A 24,296-nucleotide genomic window follows, 5' to 3' on the forward strand; every position below is an offset into this window, starting at 1 on the left:
AAAAGTCAGAAGTTTACGAGAATAAAGTTTAATATTACGAAAATAAAGTCATAACTTTCCGAGAAAAAAGAAAATAACACGTAAAAATACTACTTTATATTATGACTTTATTCTCATAATACTACGACTTCTTTTCTCGTAAACCTATGACTTTATTCTCGTAATATTATGACTTTATTCTCGTAATATTATGACTTTATTCTCGAAATCTCAGATTTATTTTTTTTTCCTCAAAGTGGCCCTAATACTCCGTCGTACCATAGACCTACAACAATGATAAATAAAAATGAAAATGTAAACAAAAAAACAGTTATTCATTTCCACTATTTTTTTTTAAAAATCCACAGGGAGCCACTGGAGAGGAACTAAAGAGCGGCATGTGGCTCCGGAGCTGCAGGTTGCCTAGAGACCCCTGAGCTACTGGATCTGGTAACATGCTAACACTTGACATACAGTATCGCTAAAGCGAGGGAAATGCCAAAACTTGCATGTTGTCTACTGAGTTGAGTAACTAGGAGTTGTCTCTCTGTGAACTTTGTTAGCACAATGTGTTTCCATTAACATTGGGCCAACTGCATTTGTTTAAAAATGACAATAAATAGTTTTCTGTAGCACCTGGTGGCTTAACCCCAATCAGAGCTAACTGTGCTGTAGCTTCTCACTAACCTTATTTCACCTGCTAACATCATGATAAACCTCCTCTTTTACATATTCAGGTCAAATGACAACACTTACCGCCATTTAGAAGACATTTCCACCTTCATGAAACACTCTTCAGGTCAACTCGATTTTGAACTTGTTTCACAAGATGGTTGAGGCTGTTAATTAATATAAACAAAGATGGCGACAGGAAGTGACATTCCGCCTCGGTGCGCACTTCTTCTTCTTCCCCCGTCTTGAGCGATGCAGGAAAAGACGGAAAAGACTTTTGCATTAAAATTAAAATAATTATAAAGAGAATTATTGTAGACTGACTTTGATTTTAAATTAATTGAATATTAAACTTTTTTTTCACAATAATAATGCAAGCAATGATATGTCACTTCCTGCTACAATCTTTGGTTGAAACACAAATTTAGCAACTTGGAAAACAGGTTAAAGGTCCCATATCGTGCTCATTTTCATGTTCATACTTGTATTTTGTGTTTCTACTAGAACATGTTTACATGCTGTAATGTTTAAAAAAAACTTTATTTTCCCCATACTGTTGACCTGAATATACCTGTATTTACCCTCTGTCTGAAACGCTCCGTTTTAGCGCATTTTGACGGAATTGCAACAGATTTGCATTGCTAGGCAACAGCTTGGGTCCATCTGACTTCCTGTCAGCTGATGACATTCACATACACTGCAACCAGGAATAAACTGGGACACATTTAGAGTGTTTACGTTTAAAATTGTGTCAAGGGTCTAAATATTGTATATTCGTGACATCAGGAATGGGCAGAAATCCTGACAGCTTGTTTCAAATGCAGAGTTTCTGAATACGGTTTGTGTGTATTTCCCTGTGGATTGAGTGTTTCAATACTTTCACAGTATTTATATAGGACTTAAGCCTGCTTTATAGTAAAAAAAACATTAAAATCTCACTTTTTTTATAATATGGGACCTTTAAAATGTATCTTCTTTGTGCAGCCAACTGAATATTTGTCACCGCAGCTAGGTAGTATCTTTGTGCAATCTGGAAATTTAAAAAAAAAAAAAACAGTAATATATGTTGTCAAAAGCCTACTCCTTCTGTCAAATTTTGGCTCATATTTGTCTTTTAGGAAATTTGATGTCCAAGTTTGATTTCCGTTGAGTCAAATCAATATAAAACCTTCAAATGTAAAAACAATAGAAGCTTGATTTGAGAGGCTGTTTCTCCAGAGCATGACACACTGTGATTTTCCCTTGTATTACTTGACTGCATTTATAGCTTAGTGAGAAGCCGCAGCTTTGTGTTAAGTTTCCAAGTAAAAGTGCTTTCGGTGTGGTTGGACTTTACTGGGAATCATTGAGTTCTCCTTTTAAGTGCGGTGCAAGTTTATTTTATGTGAACACAGCTACTAATCCTGCCTTTGTATATAGATTTGCCACTTTTCATTTACACAGTATTCTCATGTTCAACAGCCAAGTTACAGACAGAGAGTAAAGTGCTTCAGGACATCAAACATTTTAAGAGATTTGGAGGGCACACAGACTTTTTATTATTATTCTTCATTTACAGCAATTCTTAGGTATCTCTTGTTTCTTGGGTTATTTATTTTTTGTAATACTTGGCATAGAAACAACTGGATGGCTTTGTGTAATCTCATCATCATGTTGCCATATATGGTCCATACGAGTCCAGAAGGAAGCATTTGTCCAGGCCACAGTCTCTTCATGTTTCAGTCTTTTCTCAAGGTTCACAAACCATTATTGAAGAGACACAGATGTCCGACACAAATGCAACTCTTTAGAGAGTCTGTAAAACATAGTTCACATCTAATGTCTTATCCATTATGGTCAAGAAAAAACAGCATAGGCCACTGTAAAGGGCTTGACACTTCGTCCTATAGTCCCGTGTTCCTTAGCTGTACAGTACCAATGCGGTTGAGACAATAAACAAAACATGAAGAAGTTTCCTTCACACATAATAGTCAACTAATTCTTGTCTGAAATGGTTTGTGAAATTTCAGGATGACATTTCTTCATCAGCTGAACCACATTCTTCACATGTCAACATCAGTGATCCAGCGATTTCTGCACATCTTTACATTTCTACAACTTTCATTCTACTTTAAATAAGATATGGGTTATTTTCTTGATATGCAGGAGGCAACACGGTGTAGTTATAGAATGATTTATCACATCATGTAACGACTGTTGTGTTTCTAGCATCAGTTAAGGAGTGCGAAGGTCTTCATCGGCTCCCGGTGGCGCCCGCAGCGCTACTGCGGTTGAGGTTGCGGCTGAGCTGAGGGAAGTGGACCGTGGGCGTTCTGGATGTGGGACCGTAGAGACCGAGATTTCTGGCTGCTGCCGATTTCCTGGGCTGCTTGACGCTAGGGAACGGGGAAAAGACCTGCTGTTTGGGAGCGACGGTGGAAGACAACGCTGGGGTTGACGGGGAGGAGGATAAATGAGATCTGGAGGATGAAGAGATGGAGGAAAGTGAGGGGGTGGAGGGGGAGGATGTTTTGTAAAAGGTGGAGGATGCGGGAAGAGTGAGAGAGGAGAGGCTGTTAGCTGACGGGGATGACGGGAGGCAGCTTGGCGTTGGGGTGGAGGGTGGTGTTGGAGAGGACGAGCAGGACGGGCCGAGAGACGTTAATGTGGGGACCGGAGAGGGGGACGGACTTAGGGTGGAGGGGGGTGAGTGGTGAGGTGGAGGTAAAGCGATGGAGGGAAGGTGTCTACCAAAGCCTCTTTCTGAACCTGAGGAATCAGACTCTTTGTGTCTGTTTGAGGACGGCGGCGGAGGAAGGAGAGGGACTTGGGGTGCAGGTTTAGACTCTGGTGGTGTATCTGGGTTGGGGGAGGTCAGATCTGATTCGTCTTCTAGATCCAGGGAGTCCAGCTGCACCACCACCTGTGCAACTTCTGCTTCTGTTGTCTCATCTTCCACCTGTGGAGCATCTTCACACACTGACCCTGTTGAGGAGTCAATTCCCTCTTTCTGCTCCTCATCATCTCTCTCATTTTCCTCAATCTTCTCCTCTTCACCTTCAAGTCTTGCTTCTTCATCCTCATCTTCTTTTTCCTCTGAATCTCCAAACCCCAGCTGCGCTCGGGCCCTGGCTATATTCCTTCGATGTGCCCGGACATGAGCACGCCAGGGCGACCCCGCGCCTCCTCCACAGCTCCCTGGAGATCCGGTGCTGTTGGAGCCACAGCGCTGCCTGGCCGGGGAGCCCTGACTCTGGGACAGAGACGCAGGTCGGGACCCCGGTAGTGTGGATGTGCTAGTGGATGTGGGTCTGGAGCACCGGGGTTCTCCGCGTGGTTTCCGACCCAGAAGGAGGTGGTTGATTACTGTGCTAGAGGGGTTGAGTTGGGAGGGCAGGACACGGGTGGCGGGGCATTTCTCTGGAAGGGAGAGACACAAAAACACATTAAAACAGGTGTTTTATGAGTGTAAGTGAATTTGTATACTGAATTTCTAACCTACAGTAAGATGGATTTGTCTTGAACTGAAGTTACAGTGACACAGTTTAGTTTTTTGTTCACTAACTACAGTAACTACCCATTAAGCTATCTTACTGTATATTACATTTAATCTAACTCCAAACTGTTTAAAACTTCTTTTCTGCTACGGTGTAAACCAGATGATAACAACGACACAGCAATACTGTCACTAACTTAAAGTACATTCAACAATACTTTATCTAAATGCAAAATTGATCAGATATAACTGTTTAAATGATCGGTTTTGCCATAAATACTCATTATGTTTCATTATAAATTATCTTTTATAATCAATCAAATATTGATTGACTATAAAATGTAGTATATCCTTTTAGTATATTATTTATTTTGTCTTTTCTACTTGTGTGTATTGTATATTTGTATATGTTGTCTATTGTTTCCTGCCTAAGGACTAAGGATGGAAATTAGCATTCTTGCTAAATCCTGCATGTTTATATCCTGTATTTTATACTGATGTTCATTAACGTGATCTATCCCTATCAAATAAATAATATTTTAAAATTAAAACATTAAAAAACCATAACACATTCAATTTATAGTGATGTAATTGAAAAAAATAATCAAATTTGGGAAGTTGTAACCAGAAAATAATTGTTATTTTACTAAATAAATGATCCATGAAAAATGTATCTATATTACAAAATTGTCAGATTGCTTCTTTTTTGATTGATAAATAATATATTTACTGTATCAGCATTACAGTCATCACAGAAATTATTAACTATCTCTGTTTGATGGTGCAGATGCAACCGCTGAGTCACATTTAGAAACACAGTCAGCTGTTCAGAGCACCTCATCAGACACCAGAGGGCGCCGAAAGCTTTTACTCTTCAAGGATTTATCATCAGGCCTTTAGACCACAGGCCAAGTGCATATTAACTTATCTCATATTGTATAATATGTACAGTAATATACTGTATTTTTTTCTGTTGTCCGTAAACTATGTTAATGTAAACGCGTCTTTATAAAAGCTGACTGCTGAGCTGAGTGTGTTTACATGAGTGATGATTAGAGAGGAAATATAACGTGAGTGTACTTGTGCACAGATGTTTGAATCTGAAAGAGAAAAACATAGAATCTCACAGTAATACTGTTATACAATCATCACAAGTCATGTGTTGGCATGAGACGGAGGAGAGGAGCAACAAACTGGAGGAAGTAGAGCAAAGTGTTAGTGGTAGGAGGTCGCCCAAGCCAGAAATAAACATGACTCATTTGGAGTATCAAGTATAATTGGAGACATCTGTCACTACTGAAGACATCATCAGCGTTGTGTTAAATTAAACATTAACTGGTGCTTTTTCCATAATTATAGATGCATTAAAGTGTTGTGTCATTATTATCAAGTGGAACATGATAAAATGTACTTATGTACAAAAGTATTAGCATCAAAATATAATTAAAGTAAAAGTAAATACACATATTATGCAGAATTATATTATTGGATTATACTCATTGATGCATTAATATCACAGCTGGTAAATGTGGGACTAATTTTAATTTATTTATGTATATTTTATATACAGTATATTACTTTATAAACTGCTGGTAGCTTGTGAATTTCCCTGGGGATCAATAAAGTTGTATTAATTATATAATAATTTATTTGTTGATTATATTTTGTATTATTAATCTGAATCTGGAAAGTAAATAAAGTAATCAAATAAATGTACTGGAGTAAAAATTACAATATTTCCCTCTTAATTGTGGTGGAGTAGAAGTATAAAGTAACAGAAAATGTACTTCAAGCTAACAACATATTAACAACTGTACTTTTCTGCCATTCTAACTGATGTTTAAATGATAAAAAAAGTTGATTTATGCATCTGATGGACCTGTCTTAAGTATAGTAGTGACAAGTGTCTCCAAATACATATTTAGATTATAGATGGTTTAATGAATTTGCATATAGCACCTGCAAATAGAACAAAACCATCACCAGCAACAGTATTCCCTAAACCAAAGATTAGAAGTAATTTGTGATTTGGTACTGGACCATCCTCCTTAAATCATTCAATTACTTTAATTTAAACACGAATGAATCATTAAAGATGATCAAATCAGCCCCAGAACACCCAGCTTGAGATGATGAACATTTGGTCTGACACCAGTACCGTCAGTGTGCTGGTCGGTAAGGTCGCTGTGTTTGTTGGGACGCTCCTGGAGAACCCCTGGACTTGTGGCCACTTCAGGTCCAGGTCCTATCGAGTCACACATCATCGTTAAACATCTGACTTTCTGCTGCGTTCATGTGTTTCTGTCCTTCTACCCAGGTAGAGCCTCATCTTTGTTTGATTTGTTTTTGTTTCTGTGTTTTTTAGGATATGTTCAGAATATGTCTAATGACATTAAAGCTACTCCCCACTGACATTAACGTGAAAACAATGAAGTGGTTATAGTTTGAAAAATAAATGGATGTAGTTATGATTATGACTGTCATTACTTTTCCTCCCACCTGTGCGTATGTAGAGTTGCATAGCCTGTTGCTGCTGCCGCCTTTTGATGCGTGCATATTGCTTCTTCAGGGCGTAGATGTCGGTGCTCATTCTCTCTGTCATCATGCTGTTGATTGCTGCTTGATGCTCCGCCCTGGCTCCTCCTCCTCCTCCTCCTCCAGCTCCTACCGCTCCTGGGCTCAGCTCTCCGATGTTGCCCCCGTCTCCTCGCTGGTCTGGAGGTAGAAACATGTAGAAACACGGATGTCAGGTTCTTTATCCCAACATTAATTTTTTTTTTCTACTTTCCTTATGTGCCTAACCTTATTGTTACTTGTTGGATTTATTTCATGACTGTGATTTCGGCTTTCAGACACTAAGATTCAGAGATTAGAGTCGAGGGCTTTGGTTCAAAAAGCGGAAGGAAACATTCCAGCTAAACACACAAATCAGACAAAATCCAATGGGCCTTTTTAGGGACTTTTTAAGCTCCTTTTCTTACTTAATCGCTCACCCAGTTTTGCTTTCATCCCCTTTAATCAAGATCAGCTGAGACACAAAACTGCCACATAAAAAAGCCTCTTGGTGCTCTCTGAGGAAAATGACAAACAGAGTCTATGTATTTATTTTAGGGCTGTCAAAATTAACGTGATAATAACGCGTTAAGGTAAATGTGTTTTAACGCCAGTAGTTTATTTAACGGATTAACACAACTTGTGATTTTTAAGTTGCAGCAGGCTCAGTTTTAGAGATTCTAGACTGAAAATACTGGTATAATATGAAACTAGAAAACTTAAAGAATCCATTGGTACCAACCATGTTATACTAGCTTTTCACAAAGGAGGCAAAATAACACTCCAAATTTAGGCAACATTTTGGCGAGGAAAAACTGGCATGTCTCCCCTTTACAGACATGCCCGCTTTATGATAATCACACGCAGTTTGGGGTCATAGTCAAGTCAGCACACTGACAGCTGTTGTCGCATGTTGAGCTACAGTTTGCCATGTTATGATTTGAGCATATTTTTTATGCTAAATGCAGTACCTGTGAGGGTTTCTGGACAATATTTGTCATTGTTTTGTGTTGTTAATTGATTTCTAATAATAAATATATACATACATTTGCATAGAGCAGCAAATTTGTCCACTCCCAAGTTGATAAGAGTATTAAATACTTGACAAATCTCCCTTTAAGGTACATTTTGAACAGGTTAAAAAATGTGCGATTAATTTTGGGTTAACACCTAAATGTGTATTTTGGATATTTTCTAGTCTGAAAGAAGACATGTTAAAGAAGCTAAATAGACAAAAATCTCAAAATTTACCCGTGCATGAAAAACTCTTGTTTCTTGAAATACATACTGTACATGAGTGAGACTGTTCTGCAGACCAGAGTACTGCATTTGGTCTAAATGAAACCATTAGGTCTAAATGAAAACCATTAGGTCTAAATGAAAACCATCCCACCATACTGAGTCAGTCCTTCCTGTTTTTTTCCGCCTCTGATGGCATCATCATTATGCTTTTAGACAAAATCAACCTCTGAATTTCTGTTTGTTTTCTGTTTAGCTCTACTGGAAAAGGTCAGTGTGTTGAGGGTTATATTTCCATCACTTTTACAGCAGCTCTTCCTCATTTTGTGTTGCAATTAAAGACCAAATCAAACACGGCAGCACACAGTGTAAGATGCACTGTAGCAGCTGGCGGTTTAGTTTGTTTACTGTAATTATACTGTTGTCTCAGAGACTGTGGTGATGATTTATTAATGTTCATTTGCTGCACTTAGCTCTTAAGAATGAGCCGTGTTTCCCTTTTGAACCAGGTCAAAACGGTTCTACTGAGATCTACTGTTGAGGATAAATGAAACACTCATTTCTATCTGAAGTCATTCTTAAATCTCTCTGGAGAGCGACGACTACTGCTTCAGATCTTAACCGATGTTTTTAACAAAATCCCTCCGGCTGTGTGCCTTTTTTTTCATCTTTGCTGAAAGAGGAGGAAGTGAGGATTTGTCTGGAGGAAGCAGATCAGAGACAGTTTGTTCTTGGAGTCAAATCGAGGGCAGAGCATGAGGAATTAGGGCGGCAGTTTGGCTTGAGCTACTTGACTGCTGTTTCGGTATACTCTCCACTGACCTTTGAGGTGTTTGTGGTATCTCTGCAGCTCGGGGGCCAGCAGGCCGCCCAGGGGACCCAGACAACCGAGCGCCGTCACCACGGAGTCTTCATCATCCATGTCGGCATCGTCATCGCTCTCCCAGCCGCCCAGACCGCCACTAAGAACAAGATAATAACATCATCATCACCACCGCTGCCACTATAAAATGTTCCCATCAACACCATACTCATGTAAACTATGTTTTATTTCAGATTTTTCTTGATTGTAAACAATTTTGAGGACAGAATTTGCTCCCTAGTAAATGTTGTAAAAGTCGTGTTTATTAAAATCCATATCTGTTATTTGTACATATTTCATTTGTAGTAAAGATACATGGCACATTCGCATTACCTCCTACAGTCAGCAGGAACATGCAACATGTCACCCGCCTCTTTCTAGTAGAACATGATCTATAAATAAAACATTGCACCCTAGAACAAGTACAGAACAAACCTTCCACTGGATTTGACTGAGGTAGGGAACGGAGTGATGTTGTAGGTGTATTTCTCTCTCAGCTCAGCCAGTTGCGGGAAAGGAAACACTGCCATGGCGTAAACCTCCTGAAAAATAACGTCAACGGTACATAACATCAGTTTAAAGACATCACTGAAGAGGTCGAACAGGTGTGAGCGGTTGTGTTTATCTCGTACCTGCATGAGTTCAGGAGGGTCGATGAGGTTGTGCTCCAGCATCTCCTGAGTCAGACAACCCATCGTGCTGTAAAACTCGTCTGCTGTGTGACAGTACTCGATCCTCCTGGACAGAGACGCAGGGAGGAAGAGGAACATATGATGATGAAGGCATTTCTATCAGAGATTTTTAGTGCCTCATGGTCCAGATTTAATTTCAGGGACCACCTAGAACAAGACTGAATAGCAAATATTTAATAATCAAAAAATTTAAATGATCAAACATAAAATGAATTTATAGCACATTAGGACACACAAATGTTAATATTGTTCACCCTCACACAAGTCAAATAATGGTCCACTCACTCTCCCAGTCCCTCCCAGATGGCGAGGGCGACCCGAAACAGCACCTCTGAACCCTCGAAGAAAACCGAGTCCCAGATCTTGAGCACGGTGGGCGCCGGCAGGCAAGTGGCGAACATGGTGAGGAACCACTGCATAGTGAACACGTTGGTCAGCGGAGGCTCGTAGCTGCCTGAGAGGAAACAGATGTGTGTTATTTAGGATATTAGGGGAGTTATTTGTACATTTGGAAAACATACAAATGATTTACAGACAATGCTATTTTCTCTAGCATAATTTAACAGTTAAAGCTTCATCAGGTATCTTTGGATGCTCTTGGCACCAAATATTAATAACCAGGTAGTGTTTCTGTAAACACAAGAGACTTGTACCTCCAGCCTCTCTGTTGGCAGCTTTCTGAAGGTGGTGGAGATGCTGGGACAGTCTGGGCAGCTTCAGACGCAGCAGGTCTCTGAACACCGCCATGTCCACTGACAGAAGGAGACAGATTACAGATTAAAAGTAAATATGTTTGATGATAATCTGATGGTATCAACCACGTCTCAATTTGGTAGGTACTGGATCTGTTTCATTGTGTCATTTTAATTAACGCTGTAAATGTTTGAAGGTTAAGATTTAATACAAGAATGATCTGTCATGATGACATATTTTATTGAAAATGGACAACAAATTCTGTACTTTTTCATACATTATTATGGAACTTGTTGTTTATTTCTGGGCTTAAGTTGTTACAGTATGAACTGTCTGTTTTCTTCAGTTTCTAAATGAATCAGCCTGTATGTGTGTCATTGTGTTTACCTGACAAAGCTCGCAGGTTGTTGGCAAAATAACTCTCAGGCAGCACTTTGTCAATCAGATAGATCATCACCTGAATATAGAAGAGCATAAAAACAAGTTTAATCACTATTCAAAGGACAGAAAGCAACATAGAAACTCTACCAGGAAGTCAACGTTTTATTTATAGTTTTACTCTCAATCTTAGCATGTTCATACTGTTAATGTACCTTCAATGCGTCGCTCTCATGTCCCTCTGTAACCTCCAGTATGAGTGCAGCCAGCACGTTGAATCCTTGGCAGTAGCCCACACTCTTATTCCAGCGTGCGTACGCCAGCAGCACCCTCTTCAGCACCACCCTGTCCTGCTCTCCCTCCTGGCCGCAGTAAGAACTGCAGCCCGTCCTATGCAGGTCCTGAACATTAAGAGGATGTGTGCATGTGTATGGATTGTTTTATCATAAGTCAGTGCATTCATGCATTTAGGACAGCGACGGTGACGTAGATGACGGGACTTTGCCCTGTTGATGGAAACTCTGTTGAGTCAGTGAGAAACAGAAAAGAGCTGCAGTGTTTCCATGATGCTGTCACACCGTTCTCTGACGCACAGTCATAAGTAAACATCCTCTACCGGACACAGCTCTTCCTCTTATTAGTAGGACGTGCTTAAATACACTCATTAGGAAAACATCAATGATGGCTATTTGTTTCTATTTTTGTGTCCAATATTTGAGGATCATATAAGACTATTCAAATTGGATTTTAGATGGTCTGTGTCCTGTGTCAAAGACAAAATAATCTTAACACAAGGCATGCTTGCACACACTGCACATACATGCACATTCATCTCACCCTCAACCCCTCAACACAACAATATGATCTGGTTACCTTGACGATTTGGATGCCGAGGGAGTCATCGTCAGGGTTGCTACGCTCGTTAAAGGCGAAGCGAAGTGTCTTCTCCCAGTCAATAGAGATACTGTGGAGGTACTGGTCTGCCAACGTTAGCCACACCTGCACAAAGAAACACATTAATACTAGAATAATATCAACAGTTGAACTAAACTTACAGGAGAAATGGTTCAAATATCAGGACAGATTTTCAAATAATTTCCCCTACTGAGTCATGAACAGATTCCTAGTTTACCATCCTCAATATTCTCAGGTTTCTTTTTCCTGCAGCACTTGTGTAAAAGGCCGCTTATTCACAGTTAGTTCAGGAACGAAGACAAGATTGCATTGTTCATCTCCCCAGACAAGATGAAAGCAATCACTTCCATTTCCCCCTCGCTCTCCTCCCGAGAGACAAAGTCATGATGAGCGATGAATGGAGCATTGTAGACAGAGTGCCTCTGCATATTGTTCTTGTTCTCTAGACAAAGCTGTCTCTCTCTAGACTGTAAAACTCTGCTCGCAGGTCGGCAATAATAAAGAAAACAAACTTTTCTTGTACTAGCACAGCTGGGTCATCATTTTCTTTTACTAAATGCCCACTGGGTTCAAAACAGACACAAACAAAGAAGGTCTTATTTATCAAAATGTCTTTTTATACGGGAGATATGTCTGTCCCAAACAGAAGAAACACCCAGGGGTTGAGAATCCGAGTTTATGCAGACGTTTACTGAACATGCAACAATTACAAGGCTGCTTTTACTGTCTAAAAATAATCTACTGCCTACATTTTCCTTCCATGTGTGGCTCAGTGAGTTCAGCAAACTATTGCATTTTCACTACTTGGGAAAAAACTGTGCCAACAATGCCATATGTTATACTTAGTGTAGGTTACATACCCTCTTCCTCCATTCCTTTGGTATCCCAGTAGGGAGCCTAGCCACTGCTTTAAGGGCGTCGTACCACTACGGGGAAGAAAACAGACAGTTTTATTGACCCTTTTAATTAACCAGCACACTCCCACTGAGGCCAGTGTGACCCAGTAAGACAATATTAATACTTCATGTATATTACATTATTTATTGGCGTTAAGAGGAAAAGAAAGTCAGCATTATCACATTCATTCACACACTAAAAACACATACACACAACATTATATCAACAGCTAAAAACAGTAAAGAAACAGACATATTGGGGCATGTTGAATGTTAAAGTGAACCGATGGATTGTACAGTAGCATATGTTTCTTACCTGCTGGAATCCGTTCTTTCCCAGCGATGGCTCGATGGTAAACTTCAGCCTTGTGTCGACTCCTACAAACAAACAAGAGAGACCTGGTCAGACTAGTCTACAAACCAGATCATCTGGGGGACGATCAATGTACTAATCAACATCCCAAAGTCTCCGTACAGAGGATGTCAGACTGACATTTGGGAAAATGTGCATAAAATGATGCACAAAACGTCTATTATATATTTATCATATTTAACAATGCTTGTGAAGATGATGTAACTGTGAAATCATAAAACATCTTGAGAGTTAACACACAATGTAAGCTTCAAATGTGTCACTTCTTGGCTCCTGCCAATGCTTCACTGATGCAGAATACATTGTGATATTGTCACTCAATCAGGCTCAGTCTGTACATAAAGATATTATGAAGGAGCAAAATAGCAACCAATGACAAGACAGACTGAAACCTTCAACAGAAGGAAATTTAGGACCCCAAGTTAATTTGTCTCAAACCAAAATTTAATTAAAAAAAACAAAACAATCTTTTCTTTTTACGGAAATCTAATTCCTCCTATATCTAATAATTTGACACTTTTCAAAAGGATCTAGACTCATTTCCCAGTGATTTTATGTCCAGCTAGCTAATACAACAGCCTAAACTCAATGATATTAAGAGGGTGGACAAAATATTAGAAACACTTCTCAGTCTCACTCAGTTTAATTTCACAGCACCACAAACTGCAGCCTTCAAAATGACCATAAGGTTGAACTAACACCTCTCTGAAATAGTTTCAGTAAAAATGTAGATTGTATTTTTTACATACATTTTAATAAACAGTATTATTGTATATTATATACAGTATATTATTAACAGTAAAGCATTGTCTTTAGCAATAACAGGTTAATACTGTTGAAATCCTGCTGTAAATTAACAGTAATTGTTTACAGTGCAGATCACATGATCAAAATCTGAAACAAAAGCCGGAAGCTCTGCGAGTGTTAGAAATGTATGTTTAAGCTTCTTTAACCACGATATTATAAGACAAAACACGGGATTTAGTCGTTTTCATGTTAAATCGTTAGTTTTTTGCATGGAGTCTGGTGCTGTGGCTGTGAGACGCGTCACTGGAAGAGTCGCTGTCCGTCACTGCGTGGTGCTGAATCCGCGTTTCAATCACTGGAAAATCGTGCCAAACCTCTTTGCACGCAACATGTTTAGAGGATATTTAGCTCAGTGGGTTAAACCCTCGGAAATTAAACTTTGATGTGAAGTTAAAGAGGGAAGGTCCTGACATGTTTCAGGCTCTGGGCCAAACAGCAGCCATTTCTCTCCTCCTTCCTCCTCTCCAGCAGAGCCTCTAAGAGGACTGATCCGGCTCTAAAACTGCAGCCGATCTCACTACAAGTACGAACAACATCAATAAAAGCCCCTCACAAAAGGATAAAACGGTGTTTAACCTGCTTGGTCCGCCTCTGTGGTTATTTCCTGCGCCATTCTCTATGAAGCGTCGCTTTTATTCTGTTGTTTCCTCTCCAGAGCTTTGGGAAGAGGATTAACACTGAAAACCCTCCTACTTCCCTGTCACAGATTAGACCAACACGACTCATACAAAACCAGTATTAAGGTTCAGAGGTGCTGAGGCTGTTTAGGTGATGGTTTAATCTCTCCAGAGGTGAAATTAATTGAAATTAAACCAGCTAGAGGATGTATAGTCATTCAAGATGTACAGTCTTTGGGCAGAAACATGAGAAAACACTGTTATAAACTCAGGCTAAAACAAAGGGTAACCTCTACTGTGTGTGATTTTATCATGAATAAACAAGATTAAAGCTTTTGTTGGGCTGTTATGATGTAAATAACCAGATAAATATCTGGGAAATGGGTGGATTGTTGCTGTGTTGACAGTGTTTTAAGCACATTAACCATAAAATATAATATAATATTAAAGGTCCCATACTATAAAAATGTGATATTTTCGTGTTTTTTAATTATAAAGCAGGCTTAAGTCCTTTATAAATTCTGTGAAAGTATCGAAACACTCAATCCACAGGGAAACACACACAGCCCGTATTCAGAAACTCTGCATTTGAAACAAGCTGTCAGGATTTCTGCCCATTTGTGATGTCACAAACATACAATATTTAGACCCTATTTAAACGTAAACATTCTAAATGTGTCTCAGTTTATTTCCTGTTGCAGTGTATATAAATAACATCAGCTGACAGGAAGTAAACATGGACCCAAGCTGTTGCCTAGCAACGCAATTCCGTTGCAATTCCATTGAAATGCACTAAAACGGAGTGTTTCAGACAGATGGTAAATAAAGGTATATTCAGGCAGATGGTACGAGGAAAATAATGTGTTTTTTGAACATTACAGCATGTAAACATGTTCTATTAGAAACACAAAATACAAGTGTGAACCTGAAAATTAGCATAATATGGGACCTTTAATGGCAATAAAGTAAAAAGAAAGATAACAGTAAACAATGTAAAAGAAAAAGTGCTCATTAATTTCAGCACCAGGCTAATGAACAGCACTGTCAGATGGGTCTCTAAAATTTGGATTTCCATATGAGACATCTATTTATTTAAATTACTTGTCAAAAGTGGACACATTCCAGCAGATGTAGAGACATCTGGATGTCTTTGCCGGCTACATATCATGGTGCATCATCTGGTGAAGAAGTGAAGTATAACGAGTTAAAACTGATATCTATCTCCTCAGTTATTTGGTCAGAGTGATGCATGCATTATCAAATGTATGAAACCAAGCCTCACCCTGCTCTCATGATTTGATTTCTGAACTCAGTAGAGCTCAGATTATTCAGCCAGGTTGTTGAAGATGAGCTCATCAGACACCCTTAAGGGTCTATTGGGGAAATTGGATCACTGCTTTCAATTCATGAAAATATGTATAGCAAAAGAAAGTAATTTACCTTATATCAGGCCATAATCAATTAAAAATGTTATTGGTTCCAATATTTATCCATCCATCTATCTATCTATCCATCCATCTATCCAATATTTATCTTATATCAGGCCATAATCAATTAAATTGTTATTGGTTCCAGTATTTATCCATCTATCTATCTATCTATCTATCTATCTATCTATCTATCTATCTATCCATCCATCTATCCATCTATCTATCTATCTATCTATCCATCCATCTATCCATCTATCTATCTATCTATCTATCTATTTACCTACCTACCCTAGGAATAATGCAGTGTCTTTATCCACCTATAATAATACTAGGTGTCACCTGGCTCTAAGGTGCAGAGCAGCCTGGGTGCGCTCCTGGAGATGCCGTTTCGTTTCTTCAGGACGTTGCTGATGATGTTCCCGACCCCTCCCGAGCTCTGCTGCCGCTGCTTGGAGCCCGCCCTCGGCCTCCTGCCGGCGGAGGGGAGCCTCTCCTGCCTCATCGGGAACCAACACGTCCAACCATCACCGCTTTAATAATAATAATCCTCCTTTATGTCTTCATGCAGGTTTCATCCCGAGAGACGCATCAGCTGTTCCTCCAAAGACGTTACAAATCAATCGATTAAACTGATCACCAAATCTCTTCCGGTGATCGATCCTGTTTCCGACTAGAAACAACAGACCTAGCAGCGTCCAGGAAGCCTTTTGTTAAAGCGACTCAAACATCTACTTTAAAGATGATTTATAAAATGTCACAAATAGCCGATGTGTTCAGGAGGAAATAAGGTTTCTTGAGCTCGGTGGTGCTGATGCTGCTGCTACTGCTCACCTCCTCATCCTCCTCCTCCGGTTTGGCGTCACCAGGAGGAGGTGCGAGGATGGAGGGATGCGGTAGGATGGAGGGAGGAGTGGGGAGGAGATACAGTAGAGAGGGATGAGGTAATGGTGGAGGAGAGGGGAGAAAGGAGAGCAGGGGTAGGTCTTTTGTTTCCTTAACCCACAAAGTGGTCGGTCAGCTAAAAATGAAACATGTACATATAAATATATGCTGAATGGACTACTCTCTAATCAAAATAAATTAAAGCTCTGCAAAACAGTCTGGCTGCATAATATCTCCTGCAAATTGTGTTTATTTTTTTTTAAATAAAGTATATAGATGTAGTTTATGCTACCTATGTTCTTATGTTTTATACCTATATTTTTCATTAAATGTAAAGCACTTTGAGTTTACGTGTAATGAAATGGGCTACATAAATAAAATTGCCATTGCCATCCACTGACATACAGATTATTGGGGACACCTCAGCTGCTGTTCTCACTATGAGGTGGATCCAGGTAAGATCCATAATCACTTATTGAATTATTTTGGACCCATAATCTCAACACACCAAACTACATCTTGAGATGAACAATCGTAACTTTAGAAAAAGAGTTCTTCAAATTCTGATGTTAGAAATTGAATTACTGACATTTAAACACTGAAAACCGATTTACAGAAGACTCGCAGCATGTGATGCACCTAAGGATAGTTAATTCTCCTTATTCTAGCTGTTTTTAGATGGAAAAACCAGACAAGAACTGTTACCTCAAAGACATAGTACCATACTTTACCTATAGACCTTTTCAAACCCCTTTTATTTCCTGTTGCAATGTTTGTAAATGCAGTAGCCGACAGGAAGTAAACAGGGACCAAAACTGTTGCCCTAGCAACAGAATGACAATTAAAATGTCTATAACTATCCACCAGAAACAAACCAGCAAACTATACTAACCCCTAACATTTAAGAAACACTGGCTCTGCCTATTTCGCCAAAAATGGAGAGCATTTTCCGAAACGACGTTTGCAAACTAAATGGATGATGCATCCTGACATTATGATTCAGTTTCACAGGTGCAGTAAGTGCTTCCTGAATGGAAAAAGACATCCAGTCTTAATGACGTTCAGAATCAATACCTGCAAACAGCCTTGATGATGATGATGATGATAATAAAAAAAAACGGCCTTGATGATGATGCTTCATAACCATCATGATATATTATCTTGATGTTTCAACAGGATAACTGCTCTCATAACTCTAAATTGTTTTCCATCATGAAAATAGAGGCTCCCTCACTCCATCTTTACTGTTGATGTACAGTAGCTGTAATTCCTTCAATAGATAGAAGTCAATAATAGATTTATGTCCCTTTCTAGAAAACAACAAACATTACTGAAAGTAAAATTATTGACTTACGTTTTATTGAATTGTTAAAGAGGACCTATTGTGCTTATTTTCAGGTGCTTACTTGTATTTTGGGTTTCTATTAGAACAGGTTTACATGCTTTAATGCTTTTTCATATCGGCTGTGCTGCAGCCCCTCTTTTCACCCTCTGTCTGAAACGCTCTGTTTGAGCTCCGAACACCCTCCCTCCTGAAAAGCTATTATACAAATGTGTTACTTGGTGACATCACCACATTACTGAAGAAAAGGGGGGACTTCAATCAAGGCGTTTCAGGCAGTTCAGGAGCAGTGGACTTTGGGCTTTGTAACGTTGCAGACATTTTACATGAACAAAAAAAAAACTATATAACACACTAAAAGTAAAGGGAAAAGCACAAAAGGTCCTCTTTAAAACTCCAATAGGCCTCATTACTATAACACTCATGTATGATTGCATACTCTACCTCCTTATGAGCCATCATGCTGCATGTTAACAGAAAAACAACAGTCAACAATCAACAATCAAAGCAAAAATAACCGCATTAGATTCCTTCAATTATGTTTAACTTTGTGCTCTTTTTTTTTCATATCTGGAAAAAGTTCACCAACAATCAACCACAAAAACTGAACCAGTTCAGCCACCCATAGAGATTATCCTTTTTGTGATTTCATTATGAGAATAAAAGGCTGATTATAAGGAAAACTGTGTGAAGAGATGTCAGCTCTTGGACTCCTAACGACGCATTTTCCACCAGATCCAGTGACGGAGGGCGTCTCAAAGCTTTCCATTCATTTACTATGGAAAGCAGGAAAAGAAGTCGTCGAAGTGCATGGTGGGAGTGTTGGGATATGAAAATGAGCATAATAACTCCCCCATAGTCGTGTGCTTTGAGTCTACAGTATGTCTACAGTATGTCACAGTCTATTATGTAAATTTGAGAGCTATTTTCATACTACAGATGATATGACAGCTACGACTATATAGTGTACAAACCTGTTTATCTACAGCACTTTGCAAATGCATTCACCCTTCTTGAAATGTTGGACATTTTATTGTTATTTCCAAACGTGTTACTCTGGATTTTTAGCCTGTAGCACCTGATTGTATCAAAAATTTGTAGAAACACATTAAAGCATAAAAATAAAAGATGTAACGAATTTATTTTGGATTAGACCATACAAACGTTTGGTTTATGAGACTATTTTGCTCCCACAAACAACATGAATAGGTCTATTTTTTTGTCATACAACCAAAACTAGTTATAGAAAATATAACTAGTTGACTGGAAAATGTTCAGGCACCGGTTGTAAACTTACTTGATGATGTATAGGTTGATATGCAAGTAAAGACTCTGCCGTTAAAGCCTTTTAGATCTTCATAAACAAGTTTCAATCAACTTCACTACACTTCCAGCCTCCAAGAGCACTTGTGAGTGTCTAGGAATACCTCCTTCTGAAAGTTAATACACACTCATCCTGTGATACCATCTACTTGAGACTGGTCTTTTTTAGTGTTAAAGCAAAGAAAGAACTGTGTTTATTCTTACGTCGTTTCTGTGAGACCGCCTGAAGGCAAGCTGTGATGATGTCGTAGTTCTTCTGCAGTTTGTGGCACTGTCGATCCCGTCTCTTCAGCTGGCGAAGCAGCTTGGCTGACTGCAGGCCTGTACGATATTTGACCTCCTGGATGATTGAACGCAGCTCCTCCGGGGCTGAAAAAGCACAAAACACAGAAATATAAATGTCTGAATGTCTGAAATAATTTGGAAATCCTAAAACTCTTTTCAACCACAGAAATTCCACATGAACGAGCTAATACAGATGGATGTCAGACTTTCAAAACCATCACTCATTTGTGAGCTCACAGGATTATTTTCTTACAGCTAATATTGTCTCAGAAATCCGCAAATACATGCAACTGGTTACACATGTGCCTGGTTGCAACCGGATCTCATGGGAAAGTGTATAAATTAGGACTGTCAAAGATAACGCAATAATAAGCCGGCTTAGTTTTAATGCTAGAGTGAAGATACTGGTATCATATGAAACTAGAAGAACCTAAGGAATTCATTGGTACCAACCATGTCACACTAGCTTTTAGTGAAGGAGGTTAAATAACACTCCAAACATATGCTAGATTTTGGCGAGGAAAAAACTGGCATAGCCATTTTCAAAGGGGTTCTTTGACTGCTGAACTCAAGATATGTGAATGAAAATGGGTTCTATGGGTACCCACGAGTCTCCCCTTTACAGACATGCCCACTTTATGATAATCACATGCAGTTTGGGGCAAGTCATAGTCAAGTCAGCACACTGACACAGCTGTTGTTGCCTGTTGGGCTGCAGTTTGCCATGTTATGATTTGAGCACATTTTTTATGCTAAATGTAGTACCTGTGAGGGTTTCTGGACAATATTTATCATTGTTTTGTGTTGTTAATTGAGCTAACTTTCCTCTCTATAAAAAGGTACAGTTCTAAACAATACTTGCGTTTCCCATATTACCTCAGGAAAAGATTAGTGCAAAAATATTGTGAAAAAAATCTGTTTAGAAATTAGGTTCTTTGATAAATTATAATTCCGTTTTTCACATCTGTTTCAGAAGCACAGCACCATATTTATTGAGGTCCGTGCTAAAATATGATATCTTCTAAATTTAGCTACTTAATATAGTTTGAAACAACATGTGATGTCTGCTCTGCACTCCTCTGATGGATCAGAATATCACAGTCATTTGTTTCCACGCTGCAGGCGAAGATTAAATGAAAACCAGAACATCTCTGCCCCACATAAACACAAACCCTCCTCCCAGTTATGACACTAAATGTTTTAGGCTGAAGGAAATCTGATTTTCAACTGAAGGTGACACAGATCTGAGACATAAACAGATCTGTGGGACAAAGTTTATCCTTGTTTTTGTTATATTTCTTGTAAAATAAAAGACTCGAATGATGTTCAAATTATTAAACATTTTGAGCTCTGGGACAACTTAACTAAAGAACCAATGATTCAAACAGACAAAGCAGAAGAGCATAAAAACTAACACCAGTAATGACAACAATAAAATAAAAAAATAAAACTTTACAGTAAAACTGCGATCCACTACAAATCAGGTAGTCTGGGCTAATATCAAATTTTATATCTCTGTATTTTGACCCATTATTGTTGCTCTCAAAGAAATCAATGGACTTTATAATTTGTTAATCTTTGGATCTTTTTTTATTTTCAGGTGAAAATACCAAATATTTGCTCGTAGTAGCTTTGAAAAAAATTAAGATTTGCTGCTTTTCTTCATTTCACATTAGAGCTGCAACGATTAGTTGTCAACTATTACATTAATCGTCAACTATTTCCATAATTGATTAATTGGTTTGAGTATTTTTTTAAGAAAACAAAGTCTAAATTCTCTGATTCCAGCTTCTTAAATATGAATATTTTCTGGTTTCTTTACTCCTCTATGACAGTAAACTGAATATCTTTGAGTTGTTACAATGTGATTGCATGGGCATTTGTCATAATTTTCACATTTTAAAGACTAAACAATTAATCAAAACAAGTGACAAAATAATTAGCAATGAAAATAGTCATAGTTGCATGTCTATATCAATATCTAATGAATCTTTTCATCTACATTTCCACCTTCCTTGGAGGTTGACCTTTCATATTATCACTCTTCTACCAGGAGGTCAAAAGTCATGATCACCTGCAGACAATGCCAAGGAGGTGACAAGGTTTCCCACGCACTAAGAACTTAAATGTTTACCAAAGGGGACCTAAACCTCACCATGAACCATTACTCCCTGACTAAACCCATTAGACACGTAATGTTTTAGCGGAGGCATTATCAGAGCGTTTCCTCTTCCTGAGTGGCAGCCCTCTGCATTGTTTAACTTGACCGAGCCTCACGTTAGTAGAGGGCAAACACTGAGCTCACAGGCCCGGCTGTGTTTACAGTAGAATTCCACTTTAACAGAGGAAACAATTGCAGCGTGGCACTCACAGTAACATGCCTTTCAAGACTCCGAGGCAACACGCTGAGCTGAGTAGTAGTAAACGAGCTGTCAACACACTCATCAGCCCCTGCGTCGGTGTGTGTTTGTCTATGTGAAGGTCTGCATACTGTGAGGATACCTGTAAACAGTCTCCAGACTGTTTGGCTTCTCACTGACAATAATGATGGCAAACGAAAACATGTACAAAGGCCCTTTGTATCAAGCGCAATCAATATTAGGTCTAGAAATAAGGATTATTTTCATTGTGGATTAATCTGCGGATTATTTTCTTGATTCAATTGTCAGAAAATGGTGAAAAATGTGGATCAGTGTTTCCCAAAGCCCAAGATGACGTCCTCAAATGTCTTGTTTTGTCCACAACTCAAAGATATTCAGTTTACTGTCATAGAGGAGTAAAGAAACCAGAAAATATTCCCATTTAAGAAGCTGCAATCAGAGGATTTAGACTGTTTTTTCCCTCAAAAAATTACTGAAACTGATTAATCAATTATCAAAATAGTTGGCGATTAATTTAATAGTTGGCAACTAATCGATTAATCATTGCAGCTCTAACCAATATAATGAACTAACAACATATACACACACACACACACATATATATATATATACACATTCCTGGTTGACGTTTATCATATGCATTGTCACTTTTAAACATATTAGATTATCATGTATATTTTTTAAAAGTATGCCTTGTGTATTAGACCAATATAAAGCTCATAAGCATGGTGTAAATATCCAAAATATCACAATTATTGCCATATATCTATGAGCTGACAGATATATTGATTGAAGAACAATATCATATCCAAATATCAGCCCTAAAAATGAAATAAAAAAAAAATATATATATATATATATGCTAAACACAAACGTGCCTCAAATAGCTTTACAATACAATATGTATAACATGTAGACACCCCTTAGACTCTCAGATGAGTAGCCTTAACACTTTGTTAACAAACTGGTTAAAGTACATTGGGCTTTGAATATTTGTAAAGGATTGGTATAATTAAAAACTATTTAAATTACCAAAAGCAATTTTTTTATTTAATTTTAGGCCTAACATTTGGATATGATATTGGTCTCTTCAATCAATATATCTGTCAGCTCATAGATATATGGCAATAATTGGGATATTTAAACCATGCTTGTGAGTTTTATATTGGTCTAATACACAAGGCATACTTTTAAAAAATATATATGATAATCTAATATGTTTAAAAGTGACAATGGATATGATAAACTTCAATCAGGAATATATATATATGTATATATACTATATATAATATATAGTATATATATATATACAATATTTTATATATATATATTGTATATATATATAATATATATTATATATATTATATATTATGATATATATATATTATATATTATGATATATATATATATATATTATATGATATATATATATTATATTGTATATATATCATATATATTATATGGTATATATATCATATATAATATATGATATATATATATATATTATATATTATGATATATATAAATATATTATATGATATATATATATATTATATGGTATATATATCATATATATTATATGATATATATATATTATATGATATATATATATATTATATTGTATATATATCATATATATTATATGGTATATATATCATATATATTATATGATATATATATATATATTATATATTATGATATATATATAATGTTACTTATGAATAATGAATAAAATAGACCAGATGCTGCCAGGATGTCAAAGGAGAACCAGGACATGTCATCACCCCCCACCCCCCTCACCTTTCTGGGCCAGGTAGTTGACCTGATGCCTCCTGGTGTGCTTCTCCTGGAGCTCCTGGAGGAAGCTGGAGCCGGAGTTGCTGCGGCCGAGGAAGGCATCGGATCCGGACGCCTCGGTGGAGCTGTCCCCCCAGCTGTCCAGGTTCCTCCTGCTGCCTCCACTGTACGTGTCATACAGCTCCACCAGCAGACAGTCCACTATGGAGGACCTCAGAGACTTCACTCCACCTCCACCATCACCATCATCATCTCCATGCTGCTGGCACTCCGAGTCACTGTCACCGGCCGTGCTGGTCCGGTGATCCGCGGCAGGTGGAGGTGGAGCTACGTGCTCGCCGGTGGTTGCGCCGTCACATATGTCAACTTCCAAAAGTTCGTTACCGTTTAACTCAACCTCACACGCCATTTTTGTTTCCCTTTAACGGTTAATTAACCGTCTTCATGAGAAAGTTGAATTTTTTTTCCAGTTTGAAAAGTTTTTACCGTTTGAGTTCCTGGAGCATTCCATTCCTCACTTCAGAAAAAAAAGGGTAGAGACCCGTTTGACAGCTTTTAGTTTCCTTCCTGGACTTCCCACTCTAGAGTTCCCTCCCCCCCCTTCTCCAGGATGAACAATGGGCCAGCCCACACTCTTTGGATACATTTCTCAACGGCTGGCAAACTTTTCTTCAGGTCGCGCGACAGGTGCTTGGTGGATTGGAC

General features: G+C 38.3%; 1 protein-coding gene across 4 annotated transcripts; it reads right to left on the minus strand.

The window, feature by feature from the left end:
• Nucleotides 1–2,165: 2,165 nt before the first annotated feature.
• Nucleotides 2,166–24,284, minus strand: tbc1d30 (TBC1 domain family, member 30). 4 transcript variants are annotated; one of them, XM_037760527.1, is made up of 15 exons: nucleotides 23,595–24,284; nucleotides 19,333–19,497; nucleotides 12,671–12,732; nucleotides 12,319–12,384; nucleotides 11,417–11,542; nucleotides 10,759–10,944; nucleotides 10,553–10,622; nucleotides 10,126–10,224; nucleotides 9,758–9,926; nucleotides 9,413–9,518; nucleotides 9,216–9,322; nucleotides 8,741–8,880; nucleotides 6,626–6,841; nucleotides 6,285–6,371; nucleotides 2,166–4,050 (listed from the first exon to the last, which is right to left on the minus strand). In XM_037760527.1, the coding sequence occupies exons 1-15, from the start codon at nucleotides 23,998–24,000 to the stop codon at nucleotides 2,885–2,887; spliced, it is 3,171 nt and encodes a 1,056-aa protein (XP_037616455.1). In that variant the 5' UTR covers nucleotides 24,001–24,284; the 3' UTR covers nucleotides 2,166–2,884. The 4 variants fall into 4 exon arrangements, with proteins under 4 accessions (XP_037616455.1, XP_037616456.1, XP_037616457.1 ...); XM_037760528.1 differs by lacking the exon at nucleotides 6,285–6,371 and having other exon boundaries at nucleotides 23,595–24,281; XM_037760529.1 differs by lacking the exons at nucleotides 19,333–19,497; nucleotides 23,595–24,284 and adding an exon at nucleotides 15,921–16,434.
• Between the last annotated feature and the right edge of the window lie 12 nt (nucleotides 24,285–24,296).

The sequence above is a fragment of the Sebastes umbrosus genome, chromosome 23 (assembly GCF_015220745.1).
Source record: "Sebastes umbrosus isolate fSebUmb1 chromosome 23, fSebUmb1.pri, whole genome shotgun sequence".
In the NCBI taxonomy this organism is placed as follows: domain Eukaryota; kingdom Metazoa; phylum Chordata; class Actinopteri; order Perciformes; family Sebastidae; genus Sebastes; species Sebastes umbrosus.